The sequence below is a fragment of the Oryza brachyantha genome, chromosome 3, assembly GCF_000231095.2.
Source record: "Oryza brachyantha chromosome 3, ObraRS2, whole genome shotgun sequence".
NCBI classification, from domain to species: domain Eukaryota; kingdom Viridiplantae; phylum Streptophyta; class Magnoliopsida; order Poales; family Poaceae; genus Oryza; species Oryza brachyantha.
The window spans coordinates 5477467-5498560 of record NC_023165.2 but is presented as its reverse complement, the minus strand read 5'-3'; the positions used below and the strand labels follow the sequence as shown (position 1 = coordinate 5498560).

At 42.9% G+C, this 21094-nt stretch overlaps 3 protein-coding genes across 3 annotated transcripts; all 3 read right to left on the bottom strand.

Annotated features, from left to right (window-relative positions):
* Positions 1–209: 209 nt before the first annotated feature.
* Positions 210–4278, bottom strand: LOC102707478 (probable inactive receptor kinase At1g48480). Its single transcript, XM_015834333.2, has 2 exons — positions 2516–4278; positions 210–1177 (listed from the first exon to the last, which is right to left on the bottom strand). Exons 1-2 carry the CDS (start codon positions 3900–3902, stop codon positions 558–560), a joined length of 2007 nt encoding a protein of 668 aa, XP_015689819.2. The 5' UTR covers positions 3903–4278; the 3' UTR covers positions 210–557.
* A 1975-nt stretch (positions 4279–6253) lies between these two features.
* LOC102707201 (chaperone protein DnaJ-like) lies at positions 6254–14305 on the bottom strand. The gene is made up of 17 exons (XM_040522846.1): positions 13991–14305; positions 13259–13327; positions 12927–13022; positions 12288–12412; positions 12008–12203; positions 11288–11463; positions 10821–10950; positions 10541–10701; positions 10330–10403; positions 10135–10228; positions 8813–9028; positions 8706–8745; positions 7675–7914; positions 7532–7581; positions 7349–7454; positions 7182–7240; positions 6254–6457 (listed from the first exon to the last, which is right to left on the bottom strand). The coding sequence occupies exons 1-17, from the start codon at positions 14255–14257 to the stop codon at positions 6403–6405; spliced, it is 2154 nt and encodes a 717-aa protein (XP_040378780.1). The 5' UTR covers positions 14258–14305; the 3' UTR covers positions 6254–6402.
* A 2411-nt stretch (positions 14306–16716) lies between these two features.
* On the bottom strand, positions 16717–19378 carry LOC102705324 (peroxygenase-like). The gene is made up of 7 exons (XM_006649591.2): positions 19231–19378; positions 18882–19027; positions 18143–18292; positions 17781–17866; positions 17326–17420; positions 17118–17243; positions 16717–17023 (listed from the first exon to the last, which is right to left on the bottom strand). Exons 1-7 carry the CDS (start codon positions 19293–19295, stop codon positions 16885–16887), a joined length of 807 nt encoding a protein of 268 aa, XP_006649654.1. The 5' UTR covers positions 19296–19378; the 3' UTR covers positions 16717–16884.
* Positions 19379–21094: the final 1716 nt, after the last annotated feature.

The window sequence follows — 21094 nt, the reverse complement described above, 5'->3', positions numbered from 1 at the left end:
GATCTTTTTTTTCCAACCTACTAAACCAGCAAGCTAGCTAAACGCCATTTGCAGGCAGGGAGCTATCAGATGGCAATTTCGCCAACCAAACGAAGGTTAATTACTCTCGGAAGCAGCCATGCCAACAACCATTACCTCCCCCTAACAACCAAAGGATGAGAAGATACGGGAAGCAAAGCATGGCAACGAAAGCTTAGCTACCAGCTGAATATGAAATCATTTCTTGTTTTAAATAGCAAACCATTACAGCTGGTGATGGTATTCGTCATAGGTACAACGCATTATCGAGTGTTCCTTTCCAAGAATCAAAGAGTACAGTGACGTGCTGATGTGCTATAGAATAGAATCAAAGCCCGTGAGAGAAAGGCCAAAAAAGAAGAAAAGAAGAAAGAAGAAAGAAAAAAGTAATGAGAAAACATGCACAAGTTGCTGATGAACCAAAAGTAGCCTGGGGAACAAGATCCATGCAAAGAACTAAGCAATTCTCCAACTTAATTTCCGTTCGCTGAGGCTGAGATCGATGTAGGGTGATCCAGATGACAATGCCGGCCGGTCGGTTATAGAGAAGGCTCTTCGCCGTCGCCGGCGCTCTCGGTGGCGGGACGGTCGCCGAGGCTGGAGCGGCGGATCTCGTCGATTCTTGCGGCCACCTCGGACATGGATGGCCGCCTGTCAGGGTGCTGCGCGGAGCAGTCGATGGCTAGCTGGAGGAGCTGCACCATCTCCTCCTCGACGTTCTGGTACCTGAGGAGCTCCTGGTCGAACACCTCGGAGGTCCACTCCTCCCGGACAACGGACTGCACCCAGCGCGGCAGGTCGAGGCCCTCCTCGTTGACGACGGCGTGCGTCGGCGCCTTGCCGGTGAGCAGCTCGAGCAGCAGCACGCCGAAGCTGTACACGTCGGCCTTCTGCGAGACCCGGCGGATGTCCGTGACCTCCGGGGCGCGGTAGCCGGACACCCTCGTCGGTGAGAAGGACGGGCCGACCAGCGTGGGCAGGCCGTGGTCCGACACCCGCGCCTCGTAGTTCTTGGTGAGCAGCACGTTGGACGACTTGATATTGCCGTGCGACGCCGTCGGCGACGTCGAGTGGATGTGCGCCACGCCGCGCGCCGCCGCCAGAGCGATCGCCGACCTCGTCTCCCAGTCCAGCGGCGTCCTCCCGGATGCCCGGTTCCCTGCACAATCCCATAGATTTCAGTTTCACCGCGTCATCCACCTCGCATTCCCCATGAATTTTTTTTCCTCCGTTTCTTTTCTTCTCTCGCGACGGCGCGACATTAAAGAATGTTCAGTGCACGGTGCGCGCGACCACAGTACAGTAGCTTCCGCTTCACGTCTCATGTGTGTGTGTGTGTGAGAAACAGTGGTGCTGAGTGTGCATCTATGATCTGTCTACGCTGTCCGGGAATGAATAATTCTTCACGATTAGGAAGAGGAGAGGATGCTAAGGCGGTGTTTAGATTGAGAAATTTTTTGGAAAAAGTATCACGTCAAATGCTTGACCGGATGTCGGAAGGGGTTTTCGGACACAAATGAAAAAACGAATTTCACGGCTAGCCTAGAAACCGAGCCAAATTAATCCATCGTTAGCATATGTTAGTTATTATAGCATTTCTGACTAATCATAGGCTAATTAGGCTCAAAAGATTCGTCTCAAAATTTCTTTCGTAACTGTGCAATTAGTTTTTTTGGTTCATCTATATTTAATGTTTTATTTAGATTTCTAACAATTGGATATGATGTTTTTAGAAAAAAATTTAAGAACTAATCGAGGCCTAAATTATTGGCGCGCAAAAGGGGAATCCCGAGGAACAGTGGCGCCAACCAAACGTCACATGGCCATCAAACCACCCTACCCGGCCTGCAACCCGGGGCACCGGCTCACATGCGCCACTTGCCCCAAAATTTACCACCACTCCTCCTGTACTAAACTCTGGCACGCTGCTTACTTTACTGGCATCCAGTACAGAGATTTCAAATGAACAGGCTCGAGCCAGACCCAGACGCTAGTAGTAATCACAGTGCAAGTTGCTACTACTCCAGTACTACTTGTTTCAGCCGTGAGTTCGAATGCCGAGACGTGCCGGGGGGCCAGTCATGGCTGTCACGTTGCGGGCTTAAACTAGATTAGATCTGAAGCGGGTGTTTGTTTGCAGGTAAACTAACTGGGGACGCCCCCCCAACCAACCAACTCTAATCGCGGCTCACCCACGGGACGAAGTACACTTGGCTTTTGGCAGCATGAACCAAACCGGTGGATCACTAGTGTTCACTACTGCTGGATCGGAGTAGGTGGGAGACCGCGAGTGCACCATTGATTGGGAGTGTAGACGAGACGGACGCCGTGCGCGAGCGAAAACGAGATGCACCTCGGCGGAGGCGAGAGGGACGCGACACCTACGCGACGGTGGAAGGAAGCCCAAAGAGGCGAGAAGGCATGGGTTGATCGGGTTCGGTTCACCGACAGAAGTGGAAGAGATGGATGAAAGAAGATTTGAGATTTTTTTTTTTACCGTGGAGGAGGGCGGAGAGGCTGCCCATGGACATGTAGTCGTAGACGAGGAGCTTCTCGTCCTTGCTGAAGTAGTAGGCGCGGAGGGGGACGACCAGCTCGTGCTGCACGGCGCCGATGGCGGCGATGCGCTCCCGGAACTCCGGCTCCGGGAGGTCCACGTCCTTGAGGCGCTTCACGGCGACGGCGGAGCCGCTCTCCATCACGGCCTTGTACGCCGTCCCGAACGCGCCCTTGCCCAGCACCTCCGCCGACGCGCGGAGCAGGTCCTCCAGGTCGAACGGTGGGGCGGCCGCCATGGGGCCGAAGAAGATGAGCTTCTTGGACCCGCCCGTCGCGCCGCCGGTCTTCGCTGCCGCGGCGGCGACGGCGGCGGCTGGCGCTGCTGCGGCTGCTGCGGCGTGGGCACCGTTGCCGGCTGCTGAGCCGTTCTGTCCCTTTGGTTCGATGTCCACCGGGGCCATCTGGAGGTCACGCCCCTTCTCCACCGTCGCCGGCGTGGATGCGCTAGACCTCTTCCGGCAGAGGAAGAAGATCAGGGCCAGCAGGAGCAGCACGCCGAACACACACCCGATGGCAATGCCGGCGATGGCGCCGCCCGAGAGTTTCTTCTTCTTGCCGCTGCTGCCGCCGACGTCTGCTGCGCCTCCACCCGCAGCAGGTTGGCCCTCCGGAGATCCGGCCGGAGTGAGCGCAGTCTCGCCGGGGCACAGGCCGAGCGGGCCACCGCACAGCCCAGTGCCCAAGAACGAGTCTTTGGGCATCTTCCGGAGCGATTTAGGGATGGACCCGTTGAGCTTGTTGTACGACACGTTGAACTGGCTCAATGTCGGCAGGTCCAGCTTGGGGATCTCGCCGGTGAAGCTGTTGCCGTCGAGGAACAGCGTGCCGAGCCGGTTCAGCTTGTTGAAGTCCGGCGAGATCTCGCCTGAGAACTTGTTCCCCGCGAGGTCCAGCCTCACGAGGTTCTTGAGCGTGAACACCGACGCCGGGACCTCGCCGGAGAAGCTGTTGTGCTGGAAGTAAATGGCGCGGAGCTCGGGCAGGCGGGAGAGGTCGTCGGGGATGGGCCCGGTGAGCGCGTTGTAGCGGAGGGAGAGCGTGCGGAGCGCGGAGAGGTTGCCGAGCACGTTCGACGGGAGGGTGCCCATGAGGCCGGCGCCGGGGAGGCGGAGCTCGGTAACCCGGCCATTCTCGCACGTCACCCCCTGCCAATTGCACGTCGGCGTGCTGCTGTTCCACGACGGCAGTGCGGACTTCCCCACCGCCGAGCGCAGCGCCTGCAACGCCTGCGCGTCGGTGTTGAGGTCGTCGGAGAAGTAGCCCGGGACCGCAGAGAGCAGCACCAGGACCGCGAGAGCCACGGCCGGCGCCGGCATTGGCGCCATCGCCGGCAGTGGCGCGCACACGAGTGGAGGGAAGAGTGGGAGAGAGTAGGCGGTAGGTGTGTGTGTGAGAGAGAGAGCCTTTACTCTCTCAGCTCAGGGCGAGCGAGCACTGTCATGGAGGCACACACTCCCTGTGAGAAGAGAGAAGAGTACTAGTAGTAGAGGGAGAAATGGACCTGGCAGGTTGATGGGGCAAAATCTTGAATTGTAATGGAAGGTTTGGTTAACTTAAGCAGCTGGAGGTGGTGCTATTGGAGGAGGGAAATGGAATGGGAGAAAGGAGGAAGAGAAGAAGGGCTGATTGGTTTGATTGCTTAATGATATAATACTTGGTGGCAATTACAGGAGCCTAGTTGGAGAATTTTCTGCTTTTGCTCTTTTTTTAAATCCAAAGCACCTGTGCAAAAGGCAGATTGGCAGGTGCTGCTGTCTTTAAAGGTTAAGTAAGGCTAGATGTGGGACCAGCAGGACAAAAGAAACTACTCCGAGTCCATAAATTTGATTTTGAAAATCATGAGCTATGGGTCTTCGTTTCACCGTGGATTTCGAAAATTCTTAACCCCAATCAGTACACCCAGAGCGAATTCCAGATGATGTGCGTTTGCCAGTGAGAATTTGCTTGCATGCCCCAATTGCCCAGTAGTCCAGCACGGCATGTTATCCCCTTTGCGAGCATTTATCGGCCAGTTCCCCCAGGAAGCTACACGGGTACGACCCTTTTTCTAGTGTACATGGCTTGAATCTTCAGCTAAACGCTGGCAATACAGTAGAATACAATAAATCCTTCATTAACGGTTTCTAACGCCCCTGGGCACTTGGGCAGGGTACTGACGATCACAAGTAACCATTTCCGAGCTGTAGGCTGTGGCTATGCAGTTGCATACAGTAGTTGTATAAAGTTGGGCCAATGAGCTTATGGTTTGATCATAAAAACTGAGATAGATTGAGCCCCAATCCGTGAAGCAGGAGGCCGTGGAAGGTACCAAGAAAAATGGACCTCCACATTGATGCTTCATAATGGGCCTGACTTCCAGTGGGCCTTGGAGGGTGGCCCGAGTGACAAAGGCTGCAACCTACTAGGCCCACCGGCCACTACACGGGAGATCGACATGAAACGATGGGCAATGGAGGTGCTGCTTGAGTGCCGCGAGGGCAATTTGATGGTCGTTTTGAAAAACTTATTTTACAAATAGAACTCTAAATAAACTTATTTTACAAATAGTTTCAGGGTTGTACTTTCTAGAACTCATCACTAGGAAGATGGCGAGATATGCTAACAGCAGCAGTCTTTTCATAGACTTCCTTGGATCATATACACTAGAGAGCAGAGGGAGAAAAGCTTGACGAGATGATTGAATCTGCTGAAGATACTGAATGTCTTCAAGAGGTTGGCAGCATTGCTATGCTATGTCTAATAGAAAATGTGGATGAAAGGCCAGCTATGATGGAGGTGGTAGAGTGTCTTCGCTTGGTGAGAAGGGGATGGAGAGACAGAGAAGAACAGAGCGGCTACAGAGAGCTAGTTGATGAGGCCTCTAGTGAAAGCCCTCCTGTTAGCTTGATAACAGATACCAGTTGTGCTAAAACCCCTGAACCATATCCATTGCATTTGGAAATTGGAAGTGTTGTTCAGTAATGCATCTGTCCAAGGAATTGATGCTTTGCATTTCTAGGCAGTAGACCATTCCAGACATCATCACTCTGTCGAACTTTACCTCGTAGTTTCTTCCACCTTTCTTTTGTTGAAATGCTTTGTAAAGCTTTTGCGTGTTCTCTTGATAATCTGTAAAGCTTTTGTTTGTTTCTAAAATAAAGGTGTCTCTCATTTAAGTGCTGAATAGTTTCCCCGTATGTTTTGTTTTTGGAAGTTCTCATGTTCAGTGTGCCTATGTGTAATGCTAGAGGTAGAGAGGTTCTAGAAGGTGAAGCTGAAGTGTAAGAATTAAGAACTGTCTATCTTCTGATTTCTTTCTAGTCGTTCATTGCGGCTATAGCCTGACTGTGGACATAAACATAAATATAGAAGATAGTTGTTTTGGGTGGTTCTTTGCTGCACCATTGTAGCCACTAATCATGGGATATGTATTATTGTATTGCTTTCCTACTCTTGTAACTACTAATCATGGGATATGTATGGCTTTCCTTGTCATATGTTGGTTCTTTGCCCCGAGGCTTTGAGATTTTTATAGCTAAATGCTTATACATGTTTCTAGACAATAATTGTTTGTCCAAGCAACATGATATTTGCACGTTTGACTTGTTTGCCAATTGATTTACTTCATTTTTTTTCCACATCTTGGATGTTTATCATTAGTCTAGTTGAATGGCAAACAGAAAAGAAGACACAAGAGTATTGCAAAGATATATGAGGATTAAATGACTAACAAAGTTCATGTATGCATGTTTGTTGACTGTGAAACAGAATGACACACCGTAGGAGGTTAAGATGCATTACAATTTACAGCAGGTTCGGAGAACACGGCTCTTACTTCCTTGCACTTCATGAATAACTGAAGGATCCCTTGACACCATCCAAGTTTTCACCAAGGGAAGACCTGGTAAAAAATTGTACAAAAAGATATGATCATACAACGGTAATATGGATTCCAATTTAGGTGAAGAGTTTTCTAAGGAAGTCCAAAATTGGAGTGTGTATCCACAAATAACAGATTGGCATGAAATCTAATGTCACAGGGATCAAAATATGACAAATAATAGTATCTAAACTTGAGTCAATTACTTTCGGAACATTGATGTGATAATATCTTGATTAGCATATATATTTTCTCAGGGCATTCGCTGCTTGCTTTAATGCTTTTACAGTCTTTCATATAGAAATATCTGAATCAGAAAAGGGAAATACTGAAGTGTTTCTAGTCAGGTTGTTTGGGTTTTGTTTGGCAAGCTAATCAATTATGGGAGCAACTAATCTGCTCAACAGCCATAATGAGATTTACATGAAAAGGGATAGTCAAAGTAAATTGGTATGTAGTCAAGACTGCTAAAAGTATCCAACCTAAATTGTCTACGGAATAATCTGTTGCTAGGTGTATATGGATGATGGACCATCTCTGCTCTACCTTCCTATCATTCCATCGTCAATAATCATTAACACATATGACAACATAATCGATTTTCAATCAATTTTATTTCGTTTCTCTACTCCATCCACTGTTCTACACAGAGAACAGAACTATGCAATGCTTGGACTCAGGGTAGATCCAATTCAACATAAAAAAAAACACTAAACAACAGATTGCACATATTTCTGTTTCATACTTGTGCATGCAGTACTTGTACTCGTGGCCACGGATATAGTCCAGCTCCCCTTCCTCAAGCTGCCACAGCACAGGCAAACAGAGAAAATCAAAGGAATCCTGAGAAGAAGAAGAAAAAAAAAAGTGCTCTGAAACTCCCTATTCACTGATTCACACGCCGCCACTCACCGGGTCGCCGCCATATATGAGATCATAGCACTCCGGCGAGAGGCAGCGCAGCACGCAGTTCTCCTTCTCCGTCGCCGACGACTTGCACGCCCATCCCCACAGTCCACTGCCGCCGAAGAAAAGGAAAACGTCAGAAACATCATCCCCATCAGAAGCACACCACCGAACACAGACGGCACGTACTTCTCGACGTCGGTGTAGCAGGCGTCCTTCTTCTCCCGGATCTCGTTGTCCTGGGTCACGGAACTCGCAGGTGAGAAAGATAGGGGGCGCCAAGGAGAGGAAGAGAGAGCGGGACTGCGAGAGGTTTAGGTCGGGAGACGTACGGTGATGGGGCGGCGAGAGGACTTGGCGGCGGAGGAGGGGAGGAGGGGGAGAGCGAGGAGTAGGAGGAGGCAGCAGGCGGCGGGTCCGCGCCGCGGGCTCCGGTGGGGAGGGCGCGGCGGTGGCAGGGGAGCCATGGCTGGTGATGGATCCGGTTTGTTGCAGGGGCGGCCGGTGCGGCGGACGCTGGGACGCGCCGTCTCGTTCGGAAGGGCTCGCGGTAGGGCTCCTTCATTGAAAGCCTAGGATTTCGACCTTTTTTAGAGAGAGGAATTTTGAATTAATTTTACACAAACCACTTCAATTGCAACTAATTATTCGAAAATACTTTTATCCCAGAAAAAGACCTAAAACGTGTTCTATTAAAAATATTAGAAAACTTGCAAATATAAATATGCATGTTCTAATAAATGTGTAATATATTGAGGTGATTACCTGTTTGTATTACTGTATGGATGGAGTCCACTGCGATCTACTCATCTACTCCCATATTCGAGTTCTTTTAGTTGCATAACTCAATCATCGCAACATTTAAGAATTATTTGCAGCAATATATGCTAGATAAAACAAAACAAAAAAATTTATTAAATAAACTTTTTAGCAAGTAATTTATTACTAAACCATCGGATATTTTTTTTTCTAAATTGAACCTTTTGGCCACGTCAGTGTTGGTGGCATAGCAAGACAACACTGTCACGCCAACCAACAATGACGTGGCAAGTCGTTTCGCCACGCCAATATTGGTGGCGTGGACAAAATATTTATAAGGTGAAAATATTTTTTCTGGAAGTTTAGTAATAAAATTATTTATTAAAAATGTTTAAAAAATAAAAAAATCAAAACAAAACCTTGGACCTTACACAAATCAAACGCAGCATTTGCCTGCGGAAATGTTTGATGGGTTTTCACGATTTGGGCATCGTGTCTTGCACGTGTAAGATGTTGATATCTTGAGCACATGGAAATGTGTTAGTTCTCTGTTACTGTTAGGCTGTATCGATGTACGCTGCATTTTTCCCTTACAATGACAAACCGAGTTTTTGCCCCGCTCAAGACTGCTAGGCAGTAGGTACCTAAACTCCACATGAATATTGTGAAAAAAGAGAACAAAAATATGTCCTGCAATAACGTCAACATCACTGTAAAATTCCAGTTTCTTCCTCGGTTTCTTTAGCTTTATACCGCTTTGGAATCAGGCAGATTATACGAGTTCTGCGTAACACGAATAAGAGCAATGAGATCATCAGGAATCCTTCTAACAACAGAAAAGCCGGATGAGATCCTCTTTGTGAAGTCCACAATGGAGTAACAGACCGTCCGCTGATTGAAGCAAATCTCGTAGCCCCATCGTCGCCCCTAGAATGGTACAAAATTGAAATTGCTAAATTGTATATGAACAAAGGGTTTGTTATAAGACTAGTATAAATAAGGTGTGCCCAAGTTTTACAGATTGAGCCCAGCAAAAAAAAAAAGTTCTTTCAGAACGAGGGAAATGTATGCGCTCCTTCGCCCTCGTCTTTTCGCCTATGTTTATGCTTATAAGCCCAAATTTAAATTATTAATCTTAAATTTCATAGTTTATTATCCATCCTGGCCATTTTAATCGCTAAGAACACGTATATAAAATTTTTATTCACAAATTATTTTTTTTACAAATATGTCTTTTCGCTTATTCCTCCAATAAGCCAAAAGATGGGCAGGACTCCTTGTCAATGCACAGTAAAAGTTACAGCCCCCCATCACAAAATATAGAAACTTTTAGCGTTCAAAATTTGTCAACAACATATAGCAACTTCTTCACATACTTTCTTATCTTAGCCAATGACAACTATCACCCATCTAATTTCTTCATCTACTTCCCCATCTTATCACACTATCCTCCATTTAATTTCACTTACTCTCTTAGTATCCATATGAAACTCTAGAATTTCTTATATTTTGTAATAGAGGAAGTACCAACCTTATATTTTTGCTTATGCTTATAAGCCTGAAATTTTCAACCTTAAATTTGGAGTAGATTTTGTGTTTTTTTTCGTAGTTTATTTTTCAGTCTTAGCTTTTAGATTGCTACAAACATGTATATAAAAGTTTTATTTATAATTTATTTTTTATTTGCAAATATACCGTTTGGTTTTTTCTTTAAAAAGTCAAACGATTACCCCCACGATGAAGCAACCATTAAATGGTCAAACCACCAAAAGTTCTTTCTTTTCACCTAGTAATACTTACTAAATGTCAAGAAGATCATGAGCTGGCATGACAAAAGTGACATTGTCAATAATACTCCCTCTGTTCCTTAAGACTTTTTAGCTCTATCCAAATTCATATGGATATAGTCTTACAATATAGAATGGAGGGAGCACAGATTTAGGCTTAACACTTAAATCTATTAATGGTATCGGTATAGTGGGCATATAGTTGCATTTCATGGTAAGAGAAGTTACATACGAATGGTGGTATACCTGAATAAATTCCTGATAGATCCCCAGAGGGGCCTTTTCTTCCCTATGGATGAATGTAAGTCTCTCTCTCTCAAGTTTCCTCCATTTGCAGTCTCTGAAAAAAAAGCCGAAATTAGGCAACACAATCATGTACTGATGTACCGAAGGGAAGATGCTGGCTGCAATAACTCTGAAAGAGAATGAAAAGACGTATACCTTCACCTGGAACAGAAATACCACCAGTCCCCTTCAGTGCTGCAAGCTCTCGCACTAATGCTCGCTCATGGTTACTGATGAATACAACAAAGGTAGCAATATAAACATAATCCATAACTGGGATGTTTACAGCACAAGAACTACACCATAAAAGAAATATTACTACAAGCATCAACCCATCGCAAAGTGTGGCAATACTTGTAACTCAAACCTGATAGTCTTCGGGATCTTCACATTTATGACAAAGTTATGATCTCCTCTAATGGTGGGCTTCTTAATGTCTGGAGCTCCCAGTTGAGGAAATTTTAGCCTCTCTCCAGGCTGAGTGCCAGGAGGAACATAAAGATCCTTGAATCCCTCTATTGTTTCAACCTGAAATAACAAACACTATTTCTAGGTAAAGCTGGACCCGTAGTACTGCTAGTACTAAAAAAACACATGATATTGGTAAAGAAAAGAAAATATGAACAAAGCCCCATTTAACAGCTCACCTTCACTGTGGTTCCTAAAATTGCATCAGTATAATCGATTGTGACATCTGAGAATAGATCAAGACCTTCTCTGTGGATGCCTTCTTTTTTATTAACATGAACAAATATATATAGGTCACCACTTGTACGCCTGCATGATAAGATGGAAATTGGATATCATCAAATAATAATATGTTTTAATACATCGTAGGTATATACTTTCAGAAGATGAATGTTTATTAGAGGTTTAGAGTTATATGATGAATTAAGTATTGTGATGAAAACTGATATGGGAGTATTTTGCACATACAGTGTTACTCGTTTAAGTATAAATCAATATTCTGGGCACTTTGCCAATCAACAACAACAACAACAACAAAATCTATGGACCGCATAGTTTGAATATCATATGGTTAAATCAAACATGCAAAATACTACACAAAGGTTGCATGCATTACATGGCTCTGTATTATTTTCTCAGTGCTTGCCTTTGATTATCAATGCTACCTCCTCCAGTAAACCGAATAGCAGAACCATCATGAATACCTCCAGGTATGTCTACCCTGATATTGCGTTCAACTTGGACTTTGCCTGATCCACAGCAGCTAGTGCACTTTTCAGTAATTACCTTCCCGCTCCCATCACAATTTAAGCAAGAAGATATCTACAAAGTGTAACAACATAAAAATATTAACTAAGGCATATTTATGTTATTGTTCAGGAAACAAAGAGTATGAGACACTGAGAGAATAGTAAATATTGATAAATAGATTGTGAGGTATATGAAGCTAATGAGGGTTAATGAGAGATCAAAATTCCACTGAATAAACTGCAGGTAAATTTTGTCACATCTGACATCCTAGGCTATTTAAATGGGCACTGGCAGAATATGATTCATGAGACACATCTGCTTCGTACACTATGAATATTTATCTCCTATTCCCAATGACTATGGAAGTTCCACAAGTCATAATATACTCTAGTAACACAATAGAAGAACAAAACTATAGATGCATAACATCATTCACAGAAACCTTTTCCTTTACTTAATCTACTGCCCTAAGTTGTAATTTGCAAAAGGAACCAGTTTGTAGTAAATCCAGGAAGTAACAATGGAACCACAAGAAATTATCAGATTATTTGTAGTGATGAACAAATACAATTACTGACAATGAAAATGCATACATACAATACAATGAATAGTTCACCTGAGATACTATACCAAAAGGTGTCCTCTGAGTTTTCATTAACCTGCCTTGACCTCTGCATTGAGTACATTCCGTTATGTCATTGCTGGATTTAGCTCCAGACCCGTCGCAAGTGCCACAGGTTTCATAACGAAAAATGTTGACTCCCCGTTTGCCTCCAATTATTGATTCTTCAAAAGAAAGGAGAAGATCATAGCTGTAATGTAGAAAAGAGAGATTATGGTAAAATGAAATCCAAGTACCAGTTTCTCGCATCGGGTGTCAGGTCAAAATTGTTTACCGAATATCAAGGGCCCTGTTGTCCATGACTTTTGTAGCATAATGGAATCTACCAGGGCCCATGCTATCTCCAAAACATTTATCAGAACCACCAAAGAATGTGTTGAAGAGTTCATATGGATCAATCTGCCGAAGAACAAAATTTCAAATATATTTTGTCAGATTAAATTTTCTTTCTGGTTCCTTATAGTATTTGGCATAACATGCAGCATGTTTTCTGGTTATCTGCAGATTTCTCATAATTCACAGGAAATCGCGGGCTTATTGAGCACTGGAGAACATGAGATGAACCCATTTGCTGAGGATGAAATGAGAAACAAGTTTTACAATTACATCGACAACTGCCTCTCTTAACATTATCTCCAAAAAAAACCACCTCTCTTAACAGCTCTTACCTTTAATTGGTAAGCATGATATGCAATTTAGCCATCTATTGCCAAATAGGCAGGATAATATAATTAGCTAGAAAAAATAATACCTGGTGTCGAGAAATTTCATTGCTTAAATTTGCATAGCCAGATAGGCAGAATAACATAATTAGCTAGAAAAAATAATATCTAGTAGACATGGAATTTCACTTTGTAAATTTGGACAGATGAAAAGCAAAAACTGAAACTTAGGTATTGAATAGAATGACTACCCCATGAGAGCCAATATCTCCACCACCATAATCTCCACTGAGCCCTGCTTCTCCAAAGCGGTCATACAAAGATCTTTTCTCTTCATCTGATAGAATCTGTAAGAGATTACAGAATGAGTTAGTAATCTAAAAGGAAAATCATCTGAAAATAGTGTAAGACGTCACATTTAGATATTTATATCTTGCCCTATTTTCATGGAATTTCAACTATTGCATATAGAGAAACATAAAGCATCATTTAGGTCAACTGCGTGTTACAAAAGTAAAACACATAGAAAAACTATCGGCCTATCACAGTAAATGGTTATGGATGGCACAAGATACCTCATTACCTCATATGCAGCACTTATCTCCTTAAACTTTTCTTCTGCCCCAGGGCTCTTGTTCATATCAGGATGGTACTGCATAGAAAACAAACCAATAAAGTATGTTCAAGATCTATAGCTCCAGCACGAATCATACATGGGTGATGCATTTGGGGTTTACTCTGTAAACAGAAGGTCTCATGCAATCATGTATGGCTTATGTGCATAGAAATATTCCAATGTGCAGAGGCACAAATATGCAAATTCAGTGATGGAACTAAAAAACAACATCTGTCTTCAGACCTTTCTGCTAAAAAACTGGAGGAATTAAAATATGATACAACAGTGGGAAAGCAACAAATATCATGGACATGCAGCGCTTTGAAGAAAACAGTACAGGTAGTCAGAAATTAATTAGTGCCATATCAGTGAAAAACTGAAAATACTCCAAATATAGTGATACTGTACGGTTTCCATGATCCAGGCTATCGACAATTACCATCGTCATTTTGCTCATATAATCTTTAATATATACTAGCCAGGATCCATGATTGTGCAGTGGAGGCATAAGACGATAATTCCCCAGGTTGGAACAAGCAAATTATGCAAGTGGCACAACTCAGTCGTAACTATATCACGCCACTTTTGCAATTCAGATGAATTGAACTGCGCATACACTAGCAGTAGCACCAAATGACCAAACCTAACACTTCGAGGGGACATGACATCGGGGAGCAAGTGGGAGGGCAGCTGCAGCACCTTCCGCGCGAGGGTCCGGTACGCGGTCTTAACCTCCTGCAGGGTGGCCTCGCGGCGGAGGTTCAGCGTGGCGTAGTAGTCCTTCCCACTGCGCTCGGGCGCCGCCACGGGCGATCCCCTCCCGAACGCGGCAGTAAGATGGGTTCGCGCGCGGGCGCGGCGGGGGAAGCGGAGCACACAGCAGACGGCACGCTGCTGGGGGTGGAGGGAGGGGGCGGGGTTAGGCGTAGGGTTCGAGTTCGCTGCGACGAAGAGCGCGGCGGCCATGAACGACGAACCCGCGACTCCGCTGCCGCCGGCAGTCGGTCTTCAACCTCGGTTGTGTGGGGGTTCAGTCGTATCGCTAACCGATCGGACCGAGCACGCTTGGCCGTTCAGTTGAAGCTCGCAACGGCTCGGATCATCAGCAACCTCATTGCGTTTTCCCTTTTTTTTCTCTTTTTTGTTTAAAATTACAACAGCAAAACGAAATTTATTTGACCCAAAGTCCCAAACACAAAACGGTGCGATGTTTGATACGTAGAAAATTACCAGAACAGAAATTCCAGAAAATGATATACCGCTTGAATATGATAGACTTATCGCTAGGGCCACGTTCGGTCGTGGAGGAGACAAGTTAACTTAGCCAGCGCGGAAAACGGAGTAATAGATTAGTATATAATTAATTAATTATTAATTATTAAAAAATATGTAATAGATTAATATGATTTTTTAAAACAACTTTCTTATAGAAAATCTTTCAAAAAATACACCGTTTAGCAGTTTGAGAAGCGTGCGCGCGAAAAACGAGATAGTAAGTTAACCCGGGGGAGCAAACGAATGCGGCCTAGGTTTCAAACTTAAATATACATGTGCATGAGACTTCATATCCAACTGTTTTAGAACACTATACAAATATACCATTACGTGAACCTGCCACTAGTTATTCGTTATTCACTGCATATTTATACATATGTCATTTTGGTAAGATATTGATAAAGAATAATTACACAGTGCAATTTTAGATATGGAGAGGGTATTATCCATTTTACTTACTTTATTCATACTCATTTAGTATGATGTAGAAAATTGGATTTAAATTTTTTAAACCCATGCTCACCCTATAAATGTATTAAATTTAACTGAAATTTGGTAGGATAATTTATTATGTATAAGATCAATTTTATATAAATTTTGATTCATTTCTACCTATGAGAACCACATATATCTTTCATCTTACCTATTGAGTTACTCATACGCATTGTTAATACTCATTTAGTTTAGGTGTGAATAATTTTCTTAAAATTGGGTATGGATATAGGTTTCCCAGACCTTTCCATCCCATTGGAAGGTCTACCATTATGCCTGCGTTCATTCGAGGGGAGAAGGGGTGTTAGTTATCTAAAACGTACTAATAGATTAGTATATGATTAATTAATTATTAATTTTTAAAATTTTTTAAAATAGATAATATGATTTTTTTAAATAACTTTTATATAGAAACTTTTTGCAAAAAATTCACCGTTTAGCAGTTCAAGAAGTGTGCGTGTGAAAAACGAAGAAGAAAATTGCTATTGTACCATCATCAAAACATGGTTTCGCTCAAACGCCATGTAATTTGGGATTCGTCAAAGCGCCATTCTCAACTAAAGGGACTTCGTCCAAATGCCATTTTCTTCCGTTCTTGTAAATGGAAATGGTTTTGTCCATTTTTCCTATATTTGCTGACCATAATGCCCTTGGTCGAAACAATTCAACTATAATTATATTTACATGTGTTGATTTTACAGTTGGAAAAACCGACAATTTTAATCAACCCTAAATAAACATGGGTAACAAAAAGAACTAGTAGAACAAAAGAACATTTCATATTAATTAAATAAATTTAACAACAAAAGAACTAGCATATCTGCACAATTTAAAACAACAACAATAAAACATCATTTGAAAAAAAAAATCAACATCACCATCGGAAAATTCAACAACTGCACGTGTCGCTGCTCCATTCCAAATGGCGCGACTCGATATGATCGATCCATTTCTGGGGGAGATAGAGTTAAGCTAGGGGTAATTTTGTCAAATTACATAGGGACACTTTACTAAATCTTTTATTCATTGCACAAAAGGGTAGAAATGGCAGTTTAAGGTGTTGCCTGGTTTGCATAATGGCATTCGCGAATCCCAAATTTGAAGTGGCGCTTCAGCGAACTTGTATTTTGATGATGGTACAATAGCAATTTTCGAACGCAGCGTATGTACACTATGAAATTCAAACTCGACTAGACAAGTACATATGAGTTGACAAGATGAGTGCTTTATATCATTCATCAATCGCAACTTTATATACCTCTGTGTCATAATATAATCACTTTAATATTTTAAAATATAATTATTTTACTGTTGTCTAGCATAAATTATAAAGATGTCAAAATATTTCCCTCCTCATTAGTCATTTTTTAAAAATTGAGTTGATTAGATTTTCTTTAAAGACATATGATTGACTCTGAAACGATTGAAATCATGTGAATTGGTGCAGAAATATTTATATTATGGTACAAAATTTGAATCATATTAATTCTTATATTTTAAAACGGAGAGTATATGTTTAAACAACTAACTAAAACTTGAATTCACGAACAAATATGTTTACATGATGCCTTAGATAAGCACAACACAAATCAACAACGGTAACTTCACATCGATTTTAAAAATAATTGAAGGGTAAATTTGGATCATGCACCTGTATAGAAAAGATGGAACTAAGATCGTATCATGAGGCGGATTACACACATCGTAAGTACTGTTATGGGGTAATTAACATTTTCATTTGAATTACACAAATGCAAAGGCGTGTTTTTTTTCTTATTAGATTTACTGTCAACCCTTTGTTCAAGCAGGACGGCTCACTGCAACATTCAGGCAGATTTCTTGCTGTCCTGAAGTCTCTCAAACAGGCTGCCATCGAAGACGCCTCTAACAGCTTCTCGCTGCAACAGCCCTTCTTTATCCTTGGCCACGCTGTACAGTAGCATCCATTCACCGAAGCTAGTAATCCTGTGATGGTTTATAGGAACAACCAATTATCGAAGACGTAACTGAAAAAAAACGTAGATGGAGAACGACACTGCTAATTCGATTATCCGCTTACCAGCCAATGAAATCATACATGTTGCGGTTTGCTTTAAGCATCGAGTTCAGTTCGTCTTTTGTCAGAGCATTTGGCTGGGTTCTGCCATACTTGCTGAATATAGCATCGAATTTTGATGGATCAAACCTAACAAAAGCGTAAACTAGTGAGAAATTTGAAATGACATAGAAACTGTAATGATAAAGTTCTGCATACAAAAGTTACGTACCTCCCTTCAGTGTCATATGTTTCAGAGTCACTTCCATGCTTACCCTTGTGAATGTTCTTTATATGGATAGAAAGCAGAGGAGAAGGCATCCATCCCTGCATTTGCAAGTTAAGTGTAAACATAAGTTCATCTGTGGCACCTCCATAAAAAAAACACATCAAATCCAAAGCCGGAAGATATATCTTCCCATTTACAAAAGTCACTACAATTTAATACTCCTATTTACTAGGGCTAGTGACAGATCTTCACACTTACAAAAGAATGTGCTGTATCATTCAGACCAACATATAAATTCCAAACGCCTTTAAAAATGAGCCACGATACAATTTGTTTACTTAATAATCAAGAAGATTAGTCCATATATGAACACACTGATTGAAAAAATACAGCAAAGGTATTGCATTGAATGGTATAAAGCGGGACACGTGGAGCACAGAGCAGAGGCCAAACTTTACCGGTTGAGTAGGATAGCTCAAGACGAGGTTGATGAGTATGGCGCCAGCAAATGACACGGGATACCCACACCCTATCGCTCGCAGGCCTGTGGGAATAAAACAAAACAAAAGAAAGCATAAGGTACACTCAAGGCAAAGAAGAGGATCATACTACATCTGCACAAGCAATCGTTGATCGGAGATCGTAAACTCATAATTCTGCTCTAACACGCGACCCCTAATCACTTTTGTTGCGTCGAGCTTAGCAGTAGAAGACAAGCGGCTGCCTGTCCGAAACGGGACAGCACAGAAGAGACGGATTGATCGCGACGTGGAGAATTCACGGCAGACACACGGACACGGGAAGATGATCGGTCACTCACCTTGAAAGGTCTCCCAGGGGTGGATGACGCCGTCGCCGTCGCGGTCGAAGAAGGAGGCGTGCTGCTGGAGCACGCTCATGCCGCGGGGGTCGCGCCCCCGGGTCCCCTGCCGGTGGCTCGGGTCCACCGCCGCGAGAGCCCTCGCGAGATCTGCGCGCACGCCAGCGAGACCCCAGAAAACAGAAACAGTTCAGGCAGATAGAAAGAAAACATTATCTGATTTTCTATTGAATTAACTACTAAAATTTATTTATTATATGAAACGATCAATTTTTATATAAATCTTCTTTTAAAATATACACTGTTCAACTATTCGAAAGCGCATAATCCGGTAAAAAAAGAACGCAACCTTAGTCAGTTATTACATTTAAGCTGGGCTACGGTCTTCAGGTTACGAACAGTTACTAGTATTGTCATATTGTGTCAGTAATTTTCTGTAACAAGATGTATTAACAGTAAAGCAGTAGCGGTGCTACTGCTCTCATAGTGTCAAGTATTTTTTCTGCTGTTAACTAACGATGATCTCTCAGGTCTAAACTGATGTCAAGCTGCCGTCACGCACAACCACATGCTTGCAGGCGACCCCTCTCATTCTCTGATCAGTGAGTCGTTGAGTGAACATCCACTCAAGAAGAAAGAGAAGGAAGAAGAAAATAGAACGAATGAATGGATATTTTTCGACCCCTGCACTGCAGGCAGTGAGCGTCTGGGTAGGAGGGGAGATGGAAGAACTGCTTACATGGCTTGGGGAGCTGCTCCTGCAGGTCGGGGTTGAGCTTCCTCTCCACCGTAACAGCCGCGCGCGGCGCTGCTGTCTCCATGGACGGGTCAGACGGCGGCGACGAAGACGCCATGCTTATTCGCGGCGGGGCGAGTTTGTAGGATCTGCAGATCAAACGTTATGAACGAACGAGACGAAAACGAAAACGAAACGCTCTACTGCTCTAGCTGGGGATCGAAACTAGAATTCTCGGGGCAATGCAAAACAGTTAAACAGAACGAATCCAAGACTGCTTTGGAACACAAGGCAGAAGCAAAAAAGACGAAGGATTCGATGGCGTGGAATGGAATGGAATGGGATGGATTACCTTTGGCGCAAAGAGAGACGGGGGCACCGAGTGGGGAGCCGAGCAATAAGTAGTAGGGTCGCCATGGAAGGAACGCCCCACCCCGAGTATTAAAAATTGCTCGCTAACGGCAGCCATCACCAAGCCGAAAATCGAAATCCCCTTCCCCACCACCACCACCTTCGCATCTGGAAACAGTCTAAAATATAGGCACACACGTGGAAGGCAAAGGAAAGGATTGCGCCGAGTCATGCTGCTACTAGAACCGGAAAGAACAGGAATTGGCAATGGTGCAATCACAGCAACGAGCTAGTGACGTATCTGTATGTATGAAACCGGCGAAAAGCATGCTAAAGCGTTTCTTTAACCCGGAATCGAAAACGTGACAACGACATGAAAATCGCCATAGTCCCTCCCGGATGGTACGGGGGCATGCTACATAAACTTTGATATATAAAGTTTTTAAATAAGGTGGACAGTGTAAAAGTAGAGTGTGAAAAAAGTCAAACAATATATTTCTAAATAGAAAATAATGTATTTATACGTGTGTTCTTGGTAATATAAAAGCAAAAACTCGAACATCAACTGTAATGAAAAAACCCCAAAATCGTTTTTAAATTTATGGTTGAAAATATAAAATTTGACTTATAAGCATAAATACAAACGAAAAGATAAAGATAATCCATTTTTGGTATGGATCAAACGTTTGATTTTGTGTTCTTCTGTCAAACATGCACGTGATGCATGGGGGAGGACGTGTATGAAATTTTTTTTAAACTTGCGTGTATACCTTTAGATTATCATCCAACGGAAGTGAATGTTTTGATTCATGGAATTAAAATTTTAAAACATTTGTTCACTAGATGAACCTAAAATAATCAATGACAGTAGTACACAACTATATGAGATACACAAATCATGGGTAGTAGATAGTAACGCATGAGACAACTAGTCATTCGTTATATTCTGTACACTCGTACACCTATTTTTTTCTGCTTATGTTTATAAGCCCAAATTTAAATTTTTAATCTTAAATTTAGAGTTGATTGTGAGGTTTTTTCATCAATTTTTTTTCTAGCCTTAACTTTTATATCATTTATAAAAAAAAGTACTCATAAATTATTTCTCTTTTGCAAATATACGTCACGCTGTCACCCCATGGTCAGTAAACGAACAAATCATTTCCAATCGTATAATGTCAATTATATTACCGTTTCCAACAATTAGTGGGAACGTCAAATGTAAAAGATGAAAATCGGTCCACCAGTAATTACGGTGCCACCGTTTTCACCCTATCCGTAGGAAATGAGGCTGACTGAACACGGCAACTACATTTGGCAATTGGCAACATGGACAGAAACTGACGAACAACGTGGCCTCGCGTGACGCCGAGTTTTGGGAGTATCACAAGCGATATCGTTCGCTTGTACGAATGCTCATTTTGCACTGGCGTGCATGAAGGTGCCACCGTCCCAGCACTATTTTTAGTTTCTCCACAGGTCATCAAGAGTCAATGATGTGCAACTGTGCATGCACTCATGCTCAATTACAGCCCGGTAATAAGAAATGGAAATCCTTTGTTATAAAAAAAAAATCCTTCCAATAACCCCGCGTAGATCAGAGAAAACTACTGCATGTTAGCAATCCTCGAGTAACCCTGACACGCGACCTGAACAAGGCCATGTTTAGTTCTAAATTTTTTTTAAAAAAAACATAACATCGAATCTTTTGATATCTAAATAAAGTATTAAATATAGATGAAAAAAAAAACTACGGAAAAAATTTTGAGACAAATTTTTTAAGCCTAATTAGTCCATGATTAGCCATAAGTGCTACCATAACCAACATGTGCTAATGACGGATTAACTAGGCTCAAAAAATGGTT

Coding starts and splice junctions, on each gene's coding strand:
- LOC102707478 (XM_015834333.2), bottom strand. CDS start 3,902: ATGGCGCCAATGCCGGCGCCGGCCGTGGCTCTCGCGGTCCTGGTGCTG. Junction 1,178..2,515: donor CCTCTCCGCCCTCCTCCACG/GTAAAAAAAAAA, acceptor GGGATTGTGCAG/GGAACCGGGCATCCGGGAGG.
- LOC102707201 (XM_040522846.1), bottom strand. CDS start 14,257: ATGGCCGCCGCGCTCTTCGTCGCAGCGAACTCGAACCCTACGCCTAAC. Junction 10,229..10,329: donor TATTTCTGTTCCAGGTGAAG/GTATACGTCTTT, acceptor CTTTTTTTTCAG/AGACTGCAAATGGAGGAAAC. Junction 7,241..7,348: donor TCATATATGGCGGCGACCCG/GTGAGTGGCGGC, acceptor GTGCTGTGGCAG/CTTGAGGAAGGGGAGCTGGA.
- LOC102705324 (XM_006649591.2), bottom strand. CDS start 19,295: ATGGCGACCCTACTACTTATTGCTCGGCTCCCCACTCGGTGCCCCCGT. Junction 17,867..18,142: donor CCCCTGGGAGACCTTTCAAG/GTGAGTGACCGA, acceptor TTATTCCCACAG/GCCTGCGAGCGATAGGGTGT. Junction 17,024..17,117: donor ATGTATGATTTCATTGGCTG/GTAAGCGGATAA, acceptor AAACCATCACAG/GATTACTAGCTTCGGTGAAT.